The 23,489-nt window shown below is 43.8% G+C and overlaps 3 protein-coding genes across 7 annotated transcripts; 2 read left to right on the top strand and 1 right to left on the bottom strand.

The window, feature by feature from the left end:
• Positions 1–551: 551 nt before the first annotated feature.
• Positions 552–8,970, bottom strand: znf384b (zinc finger protein 384 b). 5 transcript variants are annotated; one of them, XM_076109613.1, is made up of 12 exons: positions 8,732–8,970; positions 7,922–8,066; positions 7,387–7,454; positions 7,019–7,232; positions 6,341–6,454; positions 4,906–5,054; positions 4,725–4,801; positions 3,762–3,986; positions 2,449–2,616; positions 2,244–2,322; positions 1,964–2,122; positions 552–1,840 (listed from the first exon to the last, which is right to left on the bottom strand). In XM_076109613.1, exons 3-12 carry the CDS (start codon positions 7,450–7,452, stop codon positions 1,481–1,483), a joined length of 1,611 nt encoding a protein of 536 aa, XP_075965728.1. In that variant the 5' UTR covers positions 7,453–7,454; positions 7,922–8,066; positions 8,732–8,970; the 3' UTR covers positions 552–1,480. The 5 variants fall into 5 exon arrangements, with proteins under 5 accessions (XP_075965728.1, XP_075965727.1, XP_075965726.1 ...); XM_076109612.1 differs by having other exon boundaries at positions 4,725–4,816; positions 8,008–8,066; XM_076109611.1 differs by having other exon boundaries at positions 4,725–4,816; positions 8,732–8,969.
• Positions 8,971–10,493: 1,523 nt separating this feature from the next.
• LOC142969620 (uncharacterized) lies at positions 10,494–17,424 on the top strand. Its single transcript, XM_076109610.1, has 13 exons — positions 10,494–10,769; positions 12,250–12,368; positions 12,771–13,003; positions 13,330–13,453; positions 13,726–13,847; positions 14,380–14,466; positions 14,700–14,789; positions 15,070–15,158; positions 15,834–16,056; positions 16,187–16,309; positions 16,453–16,618; positions 16,834–16,922; positions 17,078–17,424. Exons 1-13 carry the CDS (start codon positions 10,680–10,682, stop codon positions 17,158–17,160), a joined length of 1,638 nt encoding a protein of 545 aa, XP_075965725.1. The 5' UTR covers positions 10,494–10,679; the 3' UTR covers positions 17,161–17,424.
• Positions 17,425–18,547: 1,123 nt separating this feature from the next.
• pianp (PILR alpha associated neural protein) lies at positions 18,548–23,197 on the top strand. Its single transcript, XM_076109697.1, has 4 exons — positions 18,548–18,558; positions 18,758–19,164; positions 19,561–19,639; positions 22,923–23,197. Exons 1-4 carry the CDS (start codon positions 18,548–18,550, stop codon positions 23,071–23,073), a joined length of 648 nt encoding a protein of 215 aa, XP_075965812.1. The 3' UTR covers positions 23,074–23,197.
• Positions 23,198–23,489: the final 292 nt, after the last annotated feature.

The following is a 23,489-nucleotide window of genomic DNA, read 5'->3' as shown; positions in this document are numbered from 1 at the left end:
TTTAATGGACCAGTCCACTTTTGTAAACACCTCACACATTTGCACATTCCAGAAGAGCAGACGTGCTTAAAACAATAAATATACCTGGATGCACAAGAGCGTCATTGACTAACCCTAGTATGCTTAATACAAGCAGCATAGTGTTTGCCTCTCTGTTTTTTCAGATGTTATATATCTCAAATGTCCTGTTAATACATATATATAATATATACTGCTCCTTAACAAACAAAAATGCATTTTCATCTAATGAATGCAGAGCTGAAACAATGTGTCGATTAATTATTTAGAAAATTACAACAAATTTGATTATTTCTCGAAGCCAACATTGCAAAAATTAAATTTGTACCCTTTAAAATGTGGATATTTGATATTGAATATTTGGGGTTGGCCTCCATTCTAAAAGGTCAACTTGGGCTTTAGAAAAATTGTTATGGTCATTTTATTTTCTAATATTTTATAGACCAAACTCAGAAAACGAATTACAATATATTAGCAACAGCAATGTCCCCTCATAAAGTCACTATGAGTGAAACAGAAAAAAAAAACACCAATGAGAAACATATCAGAGGGTTTATTGTATTATAAGCTGAAAAAAAGACAAATTTCAGATGTGTCAATATGTCTATAAAGAAGTATTATAAACATTGTTATCGTGGAAGTATAATATCAAGAGCACATTTGGATAACTTTTCTTTTAGGACATACACACAAAGCAGTACAATAGGAATACATGAAACATGAACTGGCTCATCACTCGTCATGTGAAGGCCAGTGAATGGGTCTAAATAGGTTATATGGATTACCACATCCTTTAAAACACACAATCATACGTTATAAACTGGTAGTATATACAGTATATCTATATATATATATATACTTGATTGACATTTGTTTTTCCTCAACAGGAAATTACCTCTTTGTCCCTTTTAAGGTTAAAAAGAATGAATCGCGGGCATATATTTTACAACACAGTAGAGCTGATAACGCTGATGTAAAAACTGAAAGTCTCTGCATGAAAGTATGAAAATTTACCGTCACAGTCGACCATCAATTTCATCAACAGAGAGACCCTAAACTGCTATGGCCAACGCTGTACTTGGGAAGAGCAGGTGATAAAACAATAACGAGAAGCACTTTGACTCTCTTCCTATCATAAAACCATCACTGTGATGGACTGAAACATACTTTATTGCCGCCTATACATGCACTTTCTACTCAGACAGGACAGCTTAGTAAAAAAGAAAACAAATCAAACAAGGCAGAAAGAAAAAAAGTAAAATAAGACAAACTTATAGTCTTCGGTATAATGTGTCACCATATTGTTTGTCCTGTCTGCCTCAAACCACAGTTCAGGCACAGTCATGTGTTCCTAAGTTCTTGTATCACCTTAGTATTGCTTTTATTCTTTGACTCTCCATCCTCAATTTCTTGAATCAATTTGACCTCCCCCCCCCCCCCAAACTTCCTCCTTTCGTCACCTCTAAGAGTTAAGGTGCTCCACTTGAATGGTGGATGCTGACACAGTGAGACAGAGGTCCTTGTGGGAAGTAATGTCGGCAACGCTGACGGGTTTGTACTGGATGTCACTGGCGGACACTGTCTTATACTGGTGCAGGTCAAACGGACAGGAGATGGTTTCTGTCTGCGGGTAGTTGCCCTGGCTCTGTCCCTGCTGGCCTCCGCCCGCTCCTCCGCTCCCGGCACCCCCGGGTCGGCTCGATCCTCCATCTGCGCCGTCTAGCCGGCTCTGACCCGGGACCTGCCGTTGGTTCTGTTGTGCTGCTGTTGCAGACAGCTGGTCTGGGTTGTGTTTCTCCATGTGTTTCACCAGATACGTCTCCTGAGATGAGGGGAGGATAGGTAAGAGGGGAAACAGTGGATGCGTGACTACATTACATACAAATAGCTGCCAGGTGTCTGATGCAAGTGAGGCGATTCATACAGAAGAGGATGTTTGTCTTACTGAGGTATAAGTGCGGTTGCAGAGACCACACGAGTAGATCCTCGCATGCTTGACTGTGTGTGTGGTCATGTGCACCTCCAGGCTCGCTGCATCTACGTATCCTTTATTACAGTTGGTGCACTTGTAGGGCTTATCCTTGTTGTGTTGACGCCGGTGGGACTGGGAAAGAAATGTTTATTTTAATAAAATAATAATCTGCTATAAATGTTTTACATAGTGAAAGAGTCAGGTAATAAGCAACACATTGTCTGTATGAGAAGAAAGATAAATTATTTCACACCTGTAAATTTGAGAGTTGCGTGAAGGACTTCTCACAGCCTGGGTGGATACACTTGTATGGCCGATCTCCGGTGTGAATCCTGCATGAAAAACACAAAAACATATTCATATACATACACGGACTCCCATCACTTTTATGGTGCTCTAACCTGACTGCAGGAAAACATTGAGGCAGATGAGAAACCCAAGACCGGTGACTCACTTACCTATTGTGCTGCTGAAGATGACTGAGCTGTCTGAAGTGCTTTTGGCAGTAGGAGCAGGTGTAGGGTTTCACTCCGGTGTGGATGCGGACATGTTGGGCCAGGTAGCTGGAGTTGGCAAATGACTTGGTACAATGGGGACACTTATGAGGCTTTGACTCTGTGTGGTTCCTGATGAAGGCAGACGGGAGGGTGGAAGAGAAAAGGGGAACAGGATTGTAAAGGTAGATTGAGAAGAAAAACACATACATAAATGTGATTCCCTCAATATATCAAAACCTGTCAGGAAGGCCATTCCAGACAAGTAAAAAGGAGATTGGATTGTTAAAATATTTGGAAACCGTTAACAAAAGCCAACAAAAATTCTGTATAACTTTACACTTAACGTAACACTTGAGTGTCAATTGCAATTTATGTTCCTTTAAATGTCACGTGTTAATATAAACATCACAAATCTCATCACAGAATAAAAAAAGCTAAATAGTAAATTATTTTGTCCTTTTTACATACATCCTTTTGCCCTGGATCATTTAGATTTATAAACAGAGGAACTAAATATTACATATAATAATTATGATTCAAAGGTTTTACAAATGCATCCATTTAGATTGGCATTCCTCCAGAAATGACATGTAAATCGATTTGATGACAGCCAAAAAGAACAGCAACAGATGACTAAAAATGACACAGAGAGAAGGAAAGCAGAGCATGGCAGCAAGTTGTTTCTATCGCACGTCCCAATTCAATGGAAGAGAATGTATCCCAAACAATAACACAATGGGTTAAATGGAAGCCTTTAAAGCTTCATTTCAACATGTCGTTCTAAATGTGTGCGTGTTTCTGTTGGAGAAGCACTGGCAGGGGAAATGACACAACATGCAGACAAAAGAAACATGAAAAGAGGGGAAAAGCGATGAAAATGCAAAGCAAAGAAGTACGGTGCACACACACACAAATGAAAAAAATATCATAATTATATCAATTTTGTATTAAAGAGCTCCATGCATTTCAAATGGCCATTCTGATATTGTATAAATTATGGAAAATCTTCTTATGGACAAAGCCCAAACTTAAAGCGTAATTTGAATTCAAAACATTTTGAAAAAGGTCACTTCTGGATGGAACTGGTAGCATGCGACCCAACATCTACATGGCAGCGTATTATGCGTTTGCACACCACTCCAACCTCTTCCCCCTCCAGGAGGAGGAAGAGGACAGGAGTCTGGGCTTCAAAATGGGAACTTGGCAGGACAAGTTAAGAGGACAGGGGGGGATATGGTACGTGGTCGGTAACCGGGAGGAGGGGTCTGCAGTACCGTGTGTGCTGCTGTAAATGACTGAGCTGCCTGAAAGATTTCTGGCAGTAGGAGCAGGTGTAAGGCTTGGCCCCGCTGTGGATGCGGATGTGCTGGGCCAGGTAGCTGGAGTTGGCGAATGACTTGGCGCAGTGAGGACACTTGTGAGGTTTGGCCTCTGTGTGCGACTTGGAGTGGATCTGCATGTCAGACTTACTGAGGAAGGTCGCCGCACACATCCGGCACCTACAGGCGGAGAGACACAGAAATGGGAGGGCGGGATGGAAGAACAAGAAGGAAGAAGAGGGACACGTATACAGAAACATGGACACAAGAGAGGACGGAGGGAAATAAGGAGATGAAGGTGGAGACAGGGGAATGAAGCATTGACCCACAGAAATAAATAAGATTTGATAGAAAATGAAACTCAAGATAAAAAGGAAAATGAATTATACCAGGTAAATGAATGAAGGCAGAAAGGGGGTGGGGGGAGGGGTAAACACAAGGAAAGATTCCAAGGGAGAAATCAGTGAAAGCTGACAGGGAAAGGTACGTAGATACTATAAAAAAAGCGAAAGAGCAGGACACAAGAGTGCTTGAGGGTTTACAACTCAAAGAGCATGCGATATAAAGACAAAGAGGACAGCAGAGGTCAGGTAGTCCAGTGTGTGCAGAGGTGGAGAGAGCGCCTACGAAGCACTGATGCATTTGTATCTCAAATACATTACCGAGAAGGAATCAACCATTGACTACAAAAGCAGGCACGTTCTGCCACAACATGCAGTGAAGTGTGTTCAGAAGAGGCGTATGTGTGTGTGTGTGTGTGTGTGTGTGTGTGTGCAGCAGCGCCTAGGTTATCTATGAAAGCTAAACAGCTCTACTTTGATTTGGACAGGACACAGAGGAACAGGTGCATTTGCATTCCACAGCTAGAGCGGGGAGAAGTAGGGAGGCACAGCAGGTGTGTGTTTTCATACGCCGTACCTGTATGTCTTAGTGCTGTCTTTTGGGCCGTGGTCTTCGTCTTCATTCGACAGGTCATATGGGTCTCCAATATGATGCTGCAAAGAGGCCAACTGTCAAAAACAAAATTCAACGTTATTTGATCGGGTTTTTATTATCGATTTTATTAGATTGCCCTTTTTCTACATCTGTATTTTCTTACCTGGCCACCGGCTGTGAGATGAGCCAGTATTAGCGTTTCATTTCCACCCACATGACCGACCCTGGTCAGTGCGGTCTTCTTCTTTCGGCCTCGTTTGGAGGGCGCTGGCATCACGACCACATGGGGCCCCCCGTCGCCTTCTTTTCTGTCTACAACAGGATCACCAGCAGCCGGTTAATAGAACAGAATCCTCTGGAGCCCTCCTGTATGGTAACTGTTCTCTACACCAAACCGAAAATCTAAGCATCCTGCAAAAAGCCTCATGTTTTTAACTGTGCTTATTCTTTCAGGTGTAATTGACAGTGTGTGTGTGGACACCGTAGTGAAATTATTTCTTCTATTCAACTATTTGAAATGTTCATAAAGCCGCGAGTATTGATTCCTACTAAAAGTTTTAAAGTCCCAGTGATACTAAAGTTAGAGCGTCTTTAGCTGCTGCACTGTGACGTAGAACCAGTGAAACAGAATATTGAAGCGTCGTACGGTTACGAGAGGTATTCAAATAAAATCCTGTGAGTAAAGCTTAGAATGTGGCGCAATACACAAACCTCCCTTGTCGCTTACAGTTGCAGATTGATTGATAGTAATGTCATGATGTTATTGGTTGGTACTAGCTTACGTAAGCACACTTCATATTTTGTTTTACAGGAAGAATGATGAGTTTTGTGTAATTGTTTTGCACATATTGATAAATAGGTTCACAGTATGACCGGGATTAGATCCAACAGGGTTAAAAAGGGAATTTTTCATTTAATCTCAACTTTAAATAAATAAAAAAGCACATATATACAAATACTTTAGAAGCAAGCTGTGAAAGCACCTCCTGCATGTGGAAGATATTTTTAGGTAATAAATGAAATCATTAGCTGCTCATTTTCTGGTTTTATTGCTTTGTAACTCCGGAGGTCAGTCTTTGCTTTGAAGAGAAGTGCTCAGTTGGGTTTCATAACTCTGACGTATCAATAAGAGCAAACCGAACAAAATCTCATATTCTTTTCGCTCTCATAGCATAGCATAGCATAGCATAGCATAGCATAGTCAGTGAGGACGCTCACAAAAGCCAACAGGTCTGATCATGTTCCAAATCACTAAGACAACATTACAAAATGTGTGTTCTTTTAGCCTCAAAAGGTTAGTCCAACATCAGTGTTGTGTTACAAATACATGTACAAACACCAGCAAGCATTGACATTTGTGAAAATGCTGGTTTCATTCAGGACCTGGTCTTTAGTGTTGCTACAGTACACTATTGGCAGTTTACATTCTTCTATGTCGTTGTGGCTGCAGATGCACCCAAGAAACATTTGATCATGTCATCTTACTTCATATTCAAACTACACATTGTGTCTACAGAAAATGTTATGTCGGCATGACATTTTGGATCCATAAACGAGATGTACATCACATGATGTGCGTGTCATTACGGGTGCTTTACCTGCAGAATGGAGTGCTGAAACAATCATGGTTGTTGCTGGATGACCAGAGACAAACGATTGAGAGCAGGTGGGAGAGACGAGTGTTCCCTGAGGAGTTGTGATGACCAGACCCGCTTCACAGAAAGTGACAGGAAAAAAAAAAAAAGAATTAGTCACTCGTCACAAAAGGTGAGTACAGGCGGTACGAAATCCAAGAATACAAAGTTGTGGACGGTGTTCTTCCCAGGATTACAGCCGATCCTTGAAATTCAGGAATTTAATTCCCTTGTATTCAGAAGTATTACCAACCAATACACCATATGCTAAACCTGGAAGTGTTCAGATGGTGCTACAGGAGTGTGACAGCACAGCGCTGCTGATGCATTATGTGAAGGAAATGCCCGAGGTTGTAGCGTAAATGGAGACACGCAGGTGTTCGTTTACTCAAAGTTGTGCTCTTAGCCCACAGTGCTGCTTGGAGGGAACTGGAATCTGTTGTTGTTGTTGTTGTTCTCATCAACTAAATAATTAAATACAAAGCTATTATTTTATAATTTCGAACAAAACTTAATCCAGCCTAAACCTTTGGTGTTCTTCTGATTCTATGCTGTACTTTGAGCATTAGATATTACGTCTTGTATCGTGGAAATTAACATAATTAGTCTCAAACGTGGAAAGATTGAGAGAGACAGACTCACCTGCTGTCATGATGCCCGTGGACGGGACAGACAGCATGTTCTGGGTGCTGTGAGCAGGGTGGAGGTGTGCCATGCCGCCAACCTGCCCTCCTCCATCTGCCTTCGTCCCAGGGATGGTGAGGAGAGCTGTCTGGTAGTGGGATGCTTGGGAAGAGAAGGAAGCATTCTTTTCCTGTTGCTCTTTCACCTTGTTCAGGAACATGGCATTCTCAATCTGTAAGTAGAGAGGAGATTCGTCATTTGATTCACCAGACTGGGCTTCGTCAATCCTCTTCTTGTAGTCACAAAGACACTCCTCAAAAAAGGAGCTTCTTCTTCACGTCAATCCTGAAGAAACTCCATATTGTTGATTTCTTGTCCAGACTCACCTGTCCTGGTACTGTCGGGATGGGAGACCAGAAATACGATGAATTAAAATGAGAGTCTTCCATCATTTCTGAAACGACACAAGTGCAGCAACGATCAAATACTGTAATGACCTGGTAAGTACCACCGCTGGTTTCTTTGCAGTAAGAAATATGACAATCTGACTTTCATAAGGACCAATGTGTCTGAAATAATGTTGAATTGAATTGGTACTCGGGGCAAAAATGAGCTCCTACGCCTCAATTAATCCCCCATGAAACCTTTACTGTGTGGTAATTTTACTACACATAATATAATTTAGGAATATACATCTTGTAGGTAAAATATCAATATCATGTCTATACTATTTAAGACCAGTAAAAATCTGTTTAAGAGCCCCCCTTTAGTTTCCACCTCTCCTTCAAGGCACAGTGTCATTATCAGGTAATGAGGCCATTGCATACTGACAATGACTTCTGCTTCAGTTCCTGTTTGTAATATGGTGCAGGCTGGCTCACGATCACTGTTTCCCCTGCTATGACAAGTCAAATATCTTACCACACAAACTAACTGCCACACAGTGAAGCTGGGGTTTTTTTTTTAGGGGCCCCTGTAGGTGTGGGGCTCTTGTTGCAGTAGCTCACTTTGCTCGGTTGGTCCTGCAGCCTCGGGTCGAGTCCTGTAGGATCCTAATGGCAAAGTTCTAATTCACAAAAGAGATAAACAAAAGGAGACTGAGATCAATACAGTCTCAAATGCATACGTTTACATGACAGATTGCGCTCCTGGAACGTTAACTACATCGACGGTCTAACGTGAATGTTCAACTTCCTTTACTTCAACTGTAAGGTGTGGATTGTTATGTGCACCAAAACACAACAACTGACCTCAGGCTATTTACGGAAGATTCAACTTCTCCGCTAGAAGTTGGCTCAACAGACCCACATCCCGCTTAATGAACTACAAAACCCCGCACCTAGCGCTAACTTTAATGAAATAACACAAATCAGATAGTGTTTACTATTAGCCGCAGCGCTACAGTAGGACTCCATTTCGGCTGCTCGCATCTTGTAGTTAATCAGGCCCGACGTGCTGATTAACATACAGTGAGCTAGCAGACAGCAGTGTGTCTGTAGAGCTCTCCTGCAGCTGCTTGGGGGGGAAAATAACAAGCAAAGCAAAAAAAAAAAAAAAAAAAAAAAAGCAAAAGGATAAAAAAAACTGAAGCAAGGAAAAAAAAAAAGAAAAAGAAAAGCCAACCGACCATCCTCACAGACTTCCGGCTGTGGACGGGCGGAGAGGCGGCAGCAGAGTCATGCAAATCTACCAAAAAACACGAGCGACTGCACGGAGAATACTGGCGTTTACCGGCAACGACGACTCCGTCTTCCTCCCCGGAACTCCCCGTAGCTCGGGAACAATTTGGACACGGTTTCTAAATGTGTCCAAATTCCTGTGACCCAGTCAAGTTTTTTTTTATCGCCTCTTCAGGGTGTTTTTTTTTTTTTTTTTTTTTTTTTCTGTCGGTTTTTTTTCCCTCCGGTAAAGCAGCTGCCTCGTCTACAGCTTCACTTCCTCCGGATAAAGTCGTCAGACAAAAGGAGTATCTGTGGTGACGTCACTTCCGGTATCGTTCACTGAGTGGCAGTTCATGTAAATAAAAGTATCTAAAAATGTATCATCTACTACTAGTTGATTGACATCCTTACTGCAGCAGTGAAATGGTGATCGTACATGGATTTCAACCCACATCCGTTTGTGGTTGTTTGTGTTTACTTTATTTTATTTTAGCTTCAGGTTCTGAGGGGGAAGCAGACAGCTATGCTGCGTTCACGTGCTGTCGGAAGTAATAGAGTGGCATAAGTGTCAGGGTCATAAGAAACTTTTTATTGCCTACATTTTTCCGCCAAATATAATTCATAATTTGACAAATTAATTCCTAATCTAAATATTCCTATTAACAAATTGCACGGCTAAAACACCTTCCCCTCAGTTAAGTAAATTCAACTTCTATTAATTTCTTTTGAGTTTATAATGTGTGCTCTGAAATGACTAATTCAATCAAATGCATAATTATCAACCTTAATTCTATAAATCCTTGTACTCCTCACACTATTACTGGGTTACCTGGGGGAGCTGACACAGGCCCGTGGTCAAAGGAATGATTTTTACATTTTATGCCCTGAAGGTCTGGGGCCCCCGGGGCCCATCCAGCCTTGAGTCTGAGGGATCAGGGAGCACTAAGACGGAGCCAGTGATAAAGTATCACAAGCCATAATGGTTGAAAATGTTTCAACCATTATGGCTTGTGATACTTTATAGCATTGATACGTGTGACTCAAGCTGCAACGGTTAGTCAATCAATTGATTGACAAAACATGAATTAACAGTAATGGATTAAATCATTTAAAATTTAAACACTTTTTCACACATAAATCCAGCTTCTCAAATGCGACCATTTGTTGATTTTCCTCTATATTGGAGTAAATGGAATATCGCTCCAAAATCTCCAAATCTGCACCATAAAGTAGTATCATATAATGTAATACATTCAACTACATTCTACTGCATTCACTTTTGCACGGATTTGATTTTTAGAGGATGCCTTCTTGACAATCACTTGTAAAAATAGCCAATATAAGCTGAATCACATTTTTCTAATGAATTGAATTGTATGTGTACACTTGGTGATGTTTAGTCGTCAAACATATGTACATTTGTTTTTATATATTAAAACATTGAAGTATGAATGGCTTTCCTTGGACATGTTTTCTCCTCATCTCCTGCTTAATCTCCAAAATAAAACAAACGTCATTCCTTTGTATGTTTTCTTTCTTTTCTTCATTCTTAATGTTATTTACGAGGTGGAGTCTCGAAAATATGGGCTGATAGATTAGCACTTGAAGGCAGCACAGTGTTACTTCCTCCAGTTGACACACAGAGTGACTTTTAGTCAGTTAGACTTTTGTTTTGAACTTCATGCAACATATAAAAACTCACGTCTGCTTTAAGGGAGATCACGACAACGTTAAATGTACTTTATTGTTATATTTATGTGTTACCGTTTTTCAACGCAGTACTTCATCTGTCCACACAGTGTCGCTGTAAGGACAGTGAAACACGCCGTCTGTATCATCAACATCCGGCGACACGTCTCAAACGCACACTGCCGAGCCGTCTGATGCATCTTTATTTATTTAAACCTATCCAGACTTTGCTTTAAAGGCCAATGTTGCGTCTTTGACACTTTCTGACAACCCTGTGAGTCAGCCAGGCAGTTTAAAGTTAACTCGCAGCGCTTCGCCCCGAGCTCCAGATGGGGGAGGTGAGGAAGCTGCAGAAGAAGTTGAGACAGATTGGAAATCTGGAAATAAAAATCAGTCAAACCCCAGAGGAGATATTCAAGGTACAGAAACGCCTCATCTGCCTGTTTGTCCCAATGCTAACTGTATGTGTGTGTAATCTGTGTGACTTCTGTAAATCCTTAAACGATTTCCCTCATGTGTAACAACAGGTTATGACTGCGGGTTTTTACTGCAGCTCAGGCACACATTCAGTCAAAAATATGAAATATAAACATTATCCATCTTCACTAGCTGACACAGGTTGAATACCATCCAGCAGAGTAGAGCTGTGTATTCATACACCATTAAAGTATTGCAGTATATCAGAGCTCACACGGTTAAATCAAGATGATGTTTTAATGGTGATTTGTGAGGCAACAACGTTATGAAGTAAGGTATCTTAAACTAGGAATAACATCATAAAGAAGAAAAATATGTGGTTAACATGAATTTATGATGGCGGTGGAATGAATAATTTGACAGCTTTCGCCCCAGGAAAGCTCTCACGATGAGCAGAGTGCATCAGAAAAAAATAAATATCAGGAACTTCAGGGGCCTCAGTAATTTTATAAATTATTGTCATGCCCTACAACTGTTTTTTCTTCTTATTTTACTGCACTGCCGTTGCATCCACTAATTGGAAAAAGGAAAATAAATGAGCACACTACAGCTGAAGACAAACACTTGACAACACTCAAATAGATTCCCTAAAAAGTAGTATTGCACTTTATTTCGTCTAAGTAACGGACATAAATCGTTCATGTATTTAGACTTACCACATATAAAGTAGTGGAAAGTACATAGACTGACTAGTACCGTCCTTAAATTCAATTGTGCAGTATTTGTACTAAACTTGATTATTTTCATTTTATGCTACTTCATATAACTACATTTTAGAGGAAAATATTTTTTACTTTTTACGATCGCTACATTTATCCAACAGATATGATATGAGTTTATAAAATATGTTGTGACAGACAAAACTACCCAACAGTGTAGAAAATAGTTTATATAACAAGCTCAAACCAGAACACTCACAACATTTACATAATGCTTACATTGTTATGCATTGATAAAGATAATTAAATAATATACCACCAGGGGTTATACTGCTTCCCAAAGAGTACTTTTTCTTTTGATACCTTTACTTCTGTACACAACTTTCTTACTTTTACTTCAGTATTTTTTTAAATCCAGGACTTCTACTATCAAATTAGGATTTTTATAAAATAATTTCAAACTCTGTGCCCCTGGTTTCTGTAAAAACAAAATAACAATCCCTCTCTAAGCCCAGATAAGATCACTACAAAACCTGTATGTGCAAAACTGGTGAAGTGCTCCTTTAACGCAGAAAACAGTCAAGTATTTCAAATTGAAGTGCCTGGTTCACTCATTCATGCATATTTCATAACTCACACTCAGACAGGAGTACAGTTGCAGTCTAATAAATCAAGACAGGCTGAGTATGTTGGTTGTGCATATAAACAACTTGTGCATTAGTGGCTTGGTTTACAACCAATCTCGTGCCTTCTTCCCTCTCAGATCTCCAGGAAGGCGGAGCTGCGTTCCAGATTGGCTGAGCTTCAGCTGCAGCTTTCTGGCCCGCAGCAAACTCTTGGGATTGTGGGAGACGGAAAAAAGGAGAAGATGAAAAGACAAGTGTAAGGAAGTGAGGGAGAGGTACCAGCAAGAGGGGGCAGATGGAGAGAAACAGCATTCTTCAAAAGCAACAACATTCACTTTGAAGCCTTTGATCTTTTTTTTTTGCATTTCTATCCAAACACACTGGAGGTCAAATACTGTCACGCTTTAATAAAATGGGAATTTTCCACTGTGCACAATGTGTCACGTAAACATGATTCAGGGATGTCATTCACCCCATTAAAGCCCCTCAGGGCTTTGTGTGTGTAACACTTTCTAGGACTAGGCGCTCATTAAAAAGTACACGTTTTGTTTGTGTGGGACTCGGAGATGCTCTACAGGTATCCACGTCACAAAGTAAACCATGTGCCTATATGCATCTTGATTATTCATTCAACTCTCGCTTTTCTGCACTGGCACAGGGAGGATGCCCCCGAGGCCCTTCCATCACAAACGCCTCCAGCCTCCAAGATCCTGAAGGGGGAAGAGCAGTCCAAAGCTCAGGCAACGCCAGCGCCGGCTGCCAGGCAGAAGGAAGCAGGAAGGGGAGCAGAGATAGGCAGGCAGCGGGACAGGACAGAGCCGGCCAAGGTGTCAGATCACTGCCGAGACGTGTCAGGAGGCGGCTCTGACACGGACCAACTGCAGCGGGAAGGTTGGATTAATTAAGAAAATTATTATCACAGTTTATCGCAGGCAGTTAAAAGCACAATGCAGTGCCCTGACTCGTCATTGACATCTAAAATCAGATGAGACGTGAGCCTTGAGGAGTCCTAACGAGCTCATGTGGCTGCCAGAATTACAGCCAATAGGCTGCATTTGCTCTCCTGAAGACAGGACCCCACGTTTCGCGTCCTCTGAGCTAAATTAGCCCCATGCTTCGTTGTGGCAGACTAATCCATATTGAAGAACTGTGTAGATTAACAAGCTGGGGCGCTGATGAGTCAACCGTGCTAATTGGACAAATGATTTCCTTTGCAGAAGCTGCATTTGCATCCCTCAAATCGTCTTGGGAGAAGGCGAAGTTTCGCTTGAGGCGGCTGGAGGGTCACAATGACATAGTCACCTGTGTGGTTGCTGTTGACAACCTGGTGGTTTCTGGAAGGTAAAGCAGGAAAGAAGCCTCAATTTGCATAATGGATGTGCAAAGTGAACATTTCACCTAATTTATCACTTGATATGCTCCCGCTCTCTCCCCCGCTGTCTGACATATTTGTTTTTCTTCCCCTGCGTCGATGGCTCAGCGCAAATCTCTCACAATTTATGTCTAACGGCTTTTAACGTTGCTTGTTTTCACCGTCTCTCACTCCCTCTATCTTCCCTTTCTACCTTCCTGCATCCTCTCTTCCTCACTCCGTGACATCTGCCTCCTCTAAGCCGAGACACAACGGTGAAGGTGTGGCACGTTCCCACGGCAACGGAGCAGAAGAACCTGGGGGGTCACACTGGTGGAGTCACCTGTCTGTCTGCGCCTCCCCCTGAGTACTGCAAGAGGCTGGGTGAGGACATGCACACACATATATATATATATATATATATACACTACATGTGCAGCGACTACAGCTGAGTAATGCCTGTGTCCTGCAGTCTGGTAATTATAGGAGCAGTTCATCAGATCAGCCCCAGTGAGAGATAACCTCAGTAGACACTTTAGAGAGTTCACTGTCTGTCTGAAGCAGGCAGCCTTCCATCACTTAAACTCCAACGGCCTCGTCGGCTCTCCTCCTACACTCCCTCCCCACCTGCTTCCCTCGACTTCAAGTACCAAGTTTAGAAGTACAGATGATGCCGCTCAGTCGAACTAATAGTCACACTGTGTTCAAAGACTAATTATTTGTTGTTGTTTTTAAAATCATTCTCTCTTTTGCCTCTTTCTTGCAATCTGTCGTCTTTTTGTACATCATCACTTATTTACAGCTTCCTCTCAGCTTAATCTCTCTCTCTTTTTCTGATCCCCATTCCTTCCTCCTCCTCCTCCTCCTCCTCCTCTTCCTCCTCCCGCTCTTCTGTCTGTGTTTGCCCTCTTGCCAGCCCGGTCCCTGTCTTTGTCCGACAACGAGAGGTTTATTTTGAGTGGCTCGGCAGACTGCAATGTGAAGATCTGGGCCCTGAGCATTGGTACGCTTAACCACACAAACATACACACACACACACACACACACACACACACACACACACACACACACACACACATATATATATATATACTGTATATATTAAGGTAGACAGAGCCTCCGGGCTCTGTCTGGGAAACGTGTCTGTGTCTGACTGTGCCTCATAACCAATGAATGCCTGTGTGACTGGTGGTCTGTGTACTGTCAGTGAAATTAGTATTTTCCTGTTACCTGCAGGGCAGTGTGTCAAGTCTATCTACACGTTCAACGCCGTGACTGCACTCTGCTTTGTGCCAGAGGAAGACGGCTACATTATCACCGGATCAGGTGTGGGGTTACTTTTATGCGAAAATGTTAAGAGCTCGTGACACAGTGAACTGAATAATTGCAGCTAGACTTGTGTTTGTATGCTAAATCTACTTCTGTCCATGTATGCATCATCTGCCGTCGAGTTAGTGAGTGTAGCGCAGGGCTATTGGGCTGAATCAGAGAGATGGAGGCACACAGATTAGGCAGTCAGGCTCAGGTGGGTTTCGACCATGACCAACAATAATGACTGCCAGCCGCCTGTCAGCACATGTAACCCTCACGCTCTGTCAACCCTCAGACGGGGGGAAAGTTCAAGCCTGGAGCTGGCACACTTTCGAAAACTGCCAGTCAATCAACGCTCACCAGGAAGCAGTCACCTCCATCCAGGTGGGTGGGTCACTAACCGGCGTGCCGTGATGTGCTGTCCACGCCGAGGCTGCTCAAGCTGTTTTTGTGTTCAGCCTATTTTTAAAAGGCTGAACACAAAAAGCACGCCGATGCTTCTTTCCCTGTTGAAGCTGTCCAAAGTTTTAGAACTCTTTGATTTTTTTTAATTTGTGCAAAAGCCCTCAGAAAATCAAACGGTTATATTTCTCCACTCTTATCCTCACAGAAGCATTCCTCGTTTATTGCTTTCAAATAGAATTCAAAGATATTTGTTAAGATGTGAGCCGTGGAGCTCGGCCAATTTTAGAAAGCATACTGTACATATTTTGAGCAAAAAAGGCGTTTTGTGAATATTGAAATCCAGAGCCGCATATGCACATTCTTTCTCAATTCGTTATCATCAAAATATGCCTAAAGCATTAAAGCGTAGCGCATCATTGTCGTCCTCTTTGTTGGTCTTCATGCAAAGCGCACAATCCATTTTTAACCAACAGACGCTTGGAAAAATGTACATTTTGAAACAATTCTTTTACACTTACTCAAACATTGCTCTCCCTTTTTTTTCTGTGTATGTATCTCTCTCTCACACGCACACACATACACACACACACACACACACACACTGAGTAAAAACTCAGATCACCATGACAACCGTGTCTCCTGTGCCCTCCACAGACTCAGGGTCCAATGGTGTTCAGCAGCGCGGCCGAGGGAGGGGTGTCGGTGTGGGAGAACCGGTGTTCGGATCGAGACCCCCTGAGGCTGCTGCACCACTGGGGCGAAGAGGTGACCGGCTGTGGAGGGGGGTCGGGCGGGCGTCTGACACTCAGCCCGCGGGGAGACAAAGTGTTCCTGGCTTACGGTCGAGCCTGGCTCAAGATCCTGCACTGGAGGACCGGTGAGCTCTGGAATGAGCAGCGTCTGTGTGTTTGTGTGTGTGTGTGTGTGTGTCAGGATGGCTGGAAAAGGAAGGTAGATGAAGAACATTTGCATATTCTTTCCACCTAACATCTGTCTAATTATCACAGGAACCATGTCCAGACTGACCAATCACAACAGCATCACCGGGATAACAGATTGTGTCCACCAGACAGGAGGACTCCTAATTGGCTCCTGCTATGATCTAGCGAACGGAGAGAGCTCGCTTAACTGTGAGTCGCAGAGTAAACCGTGTGCAAGTAACAAGTAACTCGCTCCGCTCAGAGAGAGTGAAAGCACATTAAGGACTTGAGACAAAAATCGAAAGCACTTTGTTTTCCTCTGTTGATCCCCCATTTCCTTCATGTCCCTCTAGTGTTCTCTCTGCCTCAGTGTCGGTACCTGGCCTCTCTGACCTGGCCCGATGCTCCCAGAATCCTCTGCTTCGCGGCGTGGACCACAGGGAGCGGAGGCCACCGCTGGGTCACTGGAGGGCGCGACCTCATCGTATGGGAGCAGCTCCCCAGTTCTGGGAAGCAGAGGTGGGCACAGTTCACGCCAACGCCACTCAGTTAAAAAGATTTTAATCTAAACGGCTCAATTATATTTTCTATTTGCATATTTCCTCCAAGGTCAACTGCTCTGCTAATTCTGAAGCTATACTGGGATTTATGAGGTGCTAATGAATATAACTGATTTCGACACACACCTCTATTGTTATTAGGTGTTTAATTAATTGCGGGTGTGAATGTTACAGGGGTGATGTCACAGCGAAGAGAGACAGTCGGTTGGAGTCGTGTTTGCTGGAGTCGGAGGGGGACACAGAGGATGACGAGGAGACTGATGGTACACACACACAACACAATTTCACACATCCTCATGTCTTCATTTACTGACTGGCACGCTTAATAAGTAACCACAGAATTGCAGATTTCACTATCGTGTTCATTTTAGATGATGCATGTTGTGGCGAATCCTCTTGACCTCCTTGTCAAATTTAGATTACGAGGACGACGATGACGACGATGAAGCAAAAGAGGAGGATGGAGGGTCCGGCTCGTGGTTTCGCTGCGTTCTCCAGTGAGTGCCGGTTTCTCAATGCTGAGGACACCACGGCCTGGAGCCATGAAGAGGAAATGAGAGGGTGGGAGCGTAGTGACAGTGAAGGAGGGTGCAGGGGAATGAAGTGTGATAGACTGAGTGTCGCTGTTGGAGGGGGGGGGGGGGGCGGGGGCGTATGGATGCAGACTACGAGAGTGTGTGTTGAGTGATAGGCAGATTGTTTTCTATGTAAATATTATTTCCACACAATAAAGCTGTCACCTTGTGACTCTCACCTACAAATTTGCATCACTTGTTGTCTCTTTTTTTATTTCAATCTGACCCTGCCTCTTCTTCAAACACCAGTTCGTCGCCCGGCTCTGCCGGCGCAGCCCTGTGTAAATGAATGTAAATCAAATTATTTTCTACCTTAATTCCCCCCTTTCTTTCCTCTTCCTCCTCCTCCTCTTTGCTGTCTGTATTTCTGTCTCTTGCTCTCTGGGGTGTCCTTGCCTGTTTTTGTAAACATAATTGAAGAGTTTTTTTGTTAACCTCCCGCCTCTAAAATGAGCTTACCAGTGTCGTTCTCAGTATCATTTCTTTTCGCCTCGTCAAATTAATTTCTTTTCCTCTGCGTCCATTTAATTGAACCAGTTTTTTTTTTTAAAGACATAATTAGCATTTAAATCTCTCTCCCACAGTCTCTTTCCCTCCCTACATCGCTCTCTCTCTCTCCCCTCTCTTACTCGAGCAGACTCTACATGTCTCAGTCGCTAAGGCAACCGATGCTTTTTTTTCTCAGTTGCTCTCTGTATCTCCCCCTTTCCCTCTGTCTCCCTCTCTCATTCCCTCTCTTCACTGCCAGAGGTAGGCATGATAACTGATATGTGTCGGAGTGCGTGTGTGTTTGTGTTCGTCTCCCGGTGTGCTCGTGCGTCTCTTAAGTGACATTTCTGTGGCATTTAGGCAGCAGTTCTTGATAGGAAGTTGCCTTTCTCCACACAAAGTGCCACATAAGAGTATTGGCTCCATGCATGACGCTTCTAATGGTGATTAATGTGCTGTGCTCAGGTGTGTGCACTGTAAATGTGTGAGAGAGCAGAACGGACAGTGAGTATGTACTTCTGGGTGTTTTTTTGAATGCAGATGTGGATTCTGTTCAAACATGTGGTGCATAATTGAGCGTATCATTTAAAAGCCCAGGGGAGTCTGAATGCTTTTTTATTTTTTAAAGATGACAGAGTTGGCTTTCTGCCAATACTCTGGTGTCTACATGTTTTTTATCTGGCAACATAAAAGAAGAAAAAAAGCTGGACCCTCCTCCTCTCCCTCTCCCTCTCTCTCTCTCTCTCCCTCTCTTGCCCCTCTGTCCTATCTTACAGAGAGAGAGATGATCGGAGGAGCGGAGTCTCAGTGAACAGAGCGAAGCGATGGAGAGATGGTAAGATGATAGTACCTGAGGTGAAGGAGCGATGTATGTGGTGCTGATGCATAAAATGTCATTCTGAGTGATGGCCGGCATAAGAATCAATGTCTGAGCTGATGAGGTCGTGCAGGACGCCTGTGGACAATACATTTTCTTAGATAACTTCTCTGTCACTCCACCACCTCTCATTGTTTCTCCTCCACTTCTCTTCCAGCTCCATCTCTCCTGTCGCACGACTGACTGCCCTCCGCTGCCTCGTCTCCATCCTCCTGGTTGCTCTGGTGACACAGCCCTCCACCTGTAACCGTGACAATAGTGAGGGCGAGAAGCAGGCGGACGCCCTGTCGGTCCAGCTGTCCGTCACAGCCCAGGTCACACCCACCCCTCTGTGGGCGGTGGTCTGGGGTCCCACGCAGCCTCTGGAGGATGAGACCTATCACTTCCTTTCCAGCCAGGAAACTGACCCCCTGCACCAGCATGGGAATCAGCAGGAGGCCAGCAGCACCAAGTCAAACTGGCCTGCAAGCATGCAGCCCCGAGAGGAGGCACCGCTGGAGTCTAAGGACCTGGACGGAGTGGAGGACGGAGGGACGGCGGCGGAGGAGACGGAGCCTGAGGAAGGTGGGCATCAGGAGATGCACATGAAGGATTTCTAAATAAAGATAGCCATGAGCCGAAGCCCACGTGAACACACACACACACACATACCGCAAGTCCTCCAGGGAATTAGCTGTCACCAGTGTGAGGGCTGCTGTGTGCTGCCGGCTGTGTCTGTGGCGGGGGATGCCTAATAAAGTTCTCATCACTCACAGGGAGGAATTGGCCGCTGTCACAATGCAAGATACAAGACGTCACCGGATTTGTGTTGTAGTTGGAGGACGGCGTCTCGCACATTCAATATCATGTTTCAGCTGGCTTTATTGGTCTCTTCTTTTGTTCTGGATACAATTATCCATGGTCATGGTCTGAGATTGGTAATTGCACGAGTGTGTGTGTGTGTGTGTGTGTGTGTTACAGTGGACCCTCAGTTCTACGTCACCGTGACCATCTCCTCGCTGCTCATCCTGACGGCAGTCGTCATTACAGCCAAACTCTGGTAGGAATCTCCAAAATATTGTGTGTGTGTGTGTGTGCATGTGTCCATGTGTCCATATAAATATGACATGGGCATTGCTGAATAAGAGTGAATGATTAGTAATCTTTCCCTGTATGAGAGACCTCTCCTCGGTAGTAAGAGAGCAGCTCTGGTTCTCCTGATTCAAAGTTTTTTTTTTATAGTAAATATGTGGATTAGAAAATGTATCATTCCAAGAACACACACAGCGAGGTGCAGTCCAGTTTGAGCTTCAACACAAGATGTCTCCCTTAATATTACGGCATTTTGTATTTCTAAATTGGGTACTTTAAGACCGAGAGATTGAGGTTAGATTAGGTGTTTTGCAATCTGGTCGAATTTGTTGCTTTTCATCTTGTTAATTGCGCGATAATAGTACTTCTTTAGTATTCAAACGATCTTAAGGGGACTAATCACTCTTTTCTTGACTTGATTAGAATCCGTAGAGACATCCAAACACTAAAGAGGAGTCACAGGTAGACATAGCTTAGTTTTGAGTGGTAAAATGTTTTGGGAACAGCTGATTTGGAGATTAGTTAAGGCTCTGCAGAACTGTTGAGAGATTGAAGTATATGAAAAATGGAGCTTAAAGAGTTTAGAATGTGTTATTTTGTACTGGAAAATTGGAGACTTGCCCCTTTCTACCCACTGATGGGTCAAGATAAACATTAATGAATTGTCCCAGATGTGTAGGGATTTAGGAAGAGGCCAGATGAGACTTTGATAGTTGCAGATGTGTTTGCAAGTGCACGTTGGTCTGTCTGTCATGTCTGTCATGCGCCTCCACGATTACGTAATGTGTCTACGTATTCCTCCCTCAAGTGAGAGCTGAGTAATAGCTAACTAACGACTTTATTAACAACACTTGTGTTCCTGACAGTCACAGTTGGCACAGTTGTGTCATTTGGTTCCATTAGAGTTGCAATGATTAAACATTCTCTATAACCAGTAGGATGGAACTGCAAACAAAAACAGATCTGTTGCTTTACAGGCTTGAGCAATAACATGGCTTCACCGGCCATTAAGCCTCCCGGAGCATTGTAAGGCAAGGTGGGGGTTCTGTGTACGTTACCTTTTCAGGCCTCGTAAGGAAGAGCTTGCTGCACACATGGTCATTAGCTGTAAATGGGGAGTCATCTATGCGATGTAGTGGAGCACTTCCACGCTTTGCTGATCAAACCAATAACACCTAGTTCATTTGACCACTGGGACTCTTCTCTCCATCTCTTCACACATCTCACACTCTTTTTTCTGTCCATCTTTTCTCACCCAGTTACACTTTTACTCTCCTCCTTACTGTAATTCTCGTGTCTGCTCATCTTACCCACAGATCTATTGCAACATGACTTTTTCATTTCATTGCCTGAATCCATAAAATTAGCTCTCCTTCACATCACGTTTTCATACTCTCTTAAAGGGAAAGTTCACATTTTTCCTCTTACTTGTTTTGCTATTTCTCAATCTAGATTGTTTTTGGTGTGAGCTGCCTAGTTTTGGAGGTATCAGCCGTAGAGACGTCTGCCTTCTCTCTATAATGGTATATATGAAGATATAATACATTTGAAAAACTCAACAGCAATGTCTCTCGCCGAGAAATGTGACATAGATAATCCACAGACCTTGTTGTGAGCGGTTTCAAGTAGGAACTATTTTTATTTACAGTGTAGACTGATAAATAGCACGACAGGCAAGGAGAAAAATAAATGAATTGTTCCTTTAAAATCTGTTTTGCTCGCACACTGTTTTGCTCACACCCTCCTACTTGGCCCTCCTTTCCCTTCACCCCCCCCCCCCCCCCCCCCAGGTTGTTTTTTTCTGTCTCTGAATACCTGTGTTTCCCTTCTTCCTTCAGGTTCTTCGCTTAGTTCCAGTTATCACCTCGCCTTGCTCTAACGCTGCCTGTCTTTGCACAGCTGGTACTCCTCTTATCTCCCTCACCAGTCTCCTATCTCTCCCAGCACCGCCAGTCCTACTGCTGATCCACAGATAATCCTCCAGCTTGCTGTGAGCTGATACACGATAAACCCCCTTTTCTCTCTGTTCCGGAGACTTGCCTTCGCTGTTGTTTCGATAACTTACTTCAGCGGCCCCCGCCGTGGAGGAAAGCCCCACGATGCTGGTGGATCCAAAGTGGCCCTACAAAAATGAGAATTGCTGAGATTCGAGGCTGGAGACATGGCAGCGGCCCTTCTCTATAGACTGGCTCGTGCTTCAGTGTCATAAATGTGTAAATAACGCCATGTGTTAGAGGGAGAGAGTGCCGCGACATGAATGGGAGAGGGGGTACAGATGGACTGAAATGATAGCCTATAGTGGAAATTGGCCACCGTCCAGTTCATTATGATTATGGAAGAGCGGCATATGTGCTCAGTGATTTTCCCAGCCCTAAAATGGTGAGTGTGGCTAATGTTATCAAGCGTGACGATGTGTGTGTGTGTGTGTGTGTGCGTGTGTGTGTGTGCATGTAGGGAGAGAGGAGTCAGCCAGAACAGGTGTTACTGAGGGAAGATGAGGGTGCAGCTTTTATGGCTACAAGAACAGCTTTGTTGTGTGTCTAAGTATTCTTAAGAGTGTGAACTTGTGGCTCTCTGTTGTCACCTTCCTCACTGAAGTAATGGCACGCCACCTCTGTGATGCGTCACCCCTCTGTCCATTCCTTAACCTTGTTGCATCCTTTCCCCACCTCACCCCTCCTGACTCCCTCTCTCCCCCGTCCCACAGTGCCGGTCTCCTTCCCCCGTTTCTCCCTCCCCCTCCCTCCCTCCCTCCCTCCCTCAGCTGACAGCGTTTTAATGAGTCCGATGAGTGCACTAATTCTCTCACACAGTGGCAGAGTAATGTGTTCGCTGATGCTAAATGTCTCGGCTGTTCTTGATGGTCTCTGACTCTGTTTCTCTGTCTCTCCCCCCTCTGTCTTTTCTCTTTATTCTGCTGTTTTTATCTGTGTCTCTGTCCGTCTCCCTTAATTCCACCCTTCTCTATAATTTCCTGCTCCCTGTCTCTTCCTCGCTAACCTTCTTCCTCCGTTATCTGTCTCTCTAAAACTCCAACTTTCTTTGAGTCATTTAATCTTGGCTTCTATTCCTGTCCCTCTTCTTCTTGGTCTCTTTTTTCTATAATTCCCATCTTTTTCTTTTTCCATCCTTCCGTCTGCATTTCTCTTCTATTTCCCCCTCCATCCCTATTCCACAAGTCTCCCCCAATTTCTCTCCTCCCTCCATCCCCTCTCCTCATCTTCCCCATCTGTGTCATCTCTGTCTCCCAGTTACGATCGCAGCTGTTTCCAACATCCACCCCCTCTTTCCCGTGGCGTGGCCCCCCCACTCTCCCTCGCGCTCCCTCGCTCCCTCGCTTCGGAGGACAGCCGGCAGACGTTGCACAGCACCTCCTCCTCCTTCACCGACAGGGAGAGGTAATGAGTCGCCTCACCAGCTCTGCACAGTCTCGAGTGTGTGTGTCTTAAGTCTATGAGTCTGATGTGCATGTTTGAGTTTCTGTGCACCTCTAGATTCAAGTTTGCTTCTTTGTGTATGTGTGTGTCCAGCAGCATTATTACTTCTTTTGTTTTAAAAGGATGTACATGGAGTATAAATGGGCAGTAGTGGTACTCTCTGAGGAGTATTCAGGCCTGGAGTGTTGGTACTGCTGTAAGATGTATCAGTGTGTTAAACTCCCTCTACGGATGAGTCATAGTGGGCCCCAGCCGTCGTCCATGAAATAATGCTTTTATTTGAGGGTATTCAAAGTTAATCTCAATCAGGATAATTATAGTGCTATACTCCCTTCCTTACGTCCTCCCCCCCCATAAGCTTTTCCTCCACCGTCCTCCTCT

Source organism: Anarhichas minor, unplaced genomic scaffold (genome assembly GCF_050575085.1).
Source record: "Anarhichas minor isolate MPS153535 unplaced genomic scaffold, ASM5057508v1 ptg000041l, whole genome shotgun sequence".
In the NCBI taxonomy this organism is placed as follows: Eukaryota; Metazoa; Chordata; class Actinopteri; order Perciformes; family Anarhichadidae; genus Anarhichas; species Anarhichas minor.
Note: the sequence above shows the minus strand (reverse complement) of the source record. Positions and strands in the feature narration are given on the sequence as shown.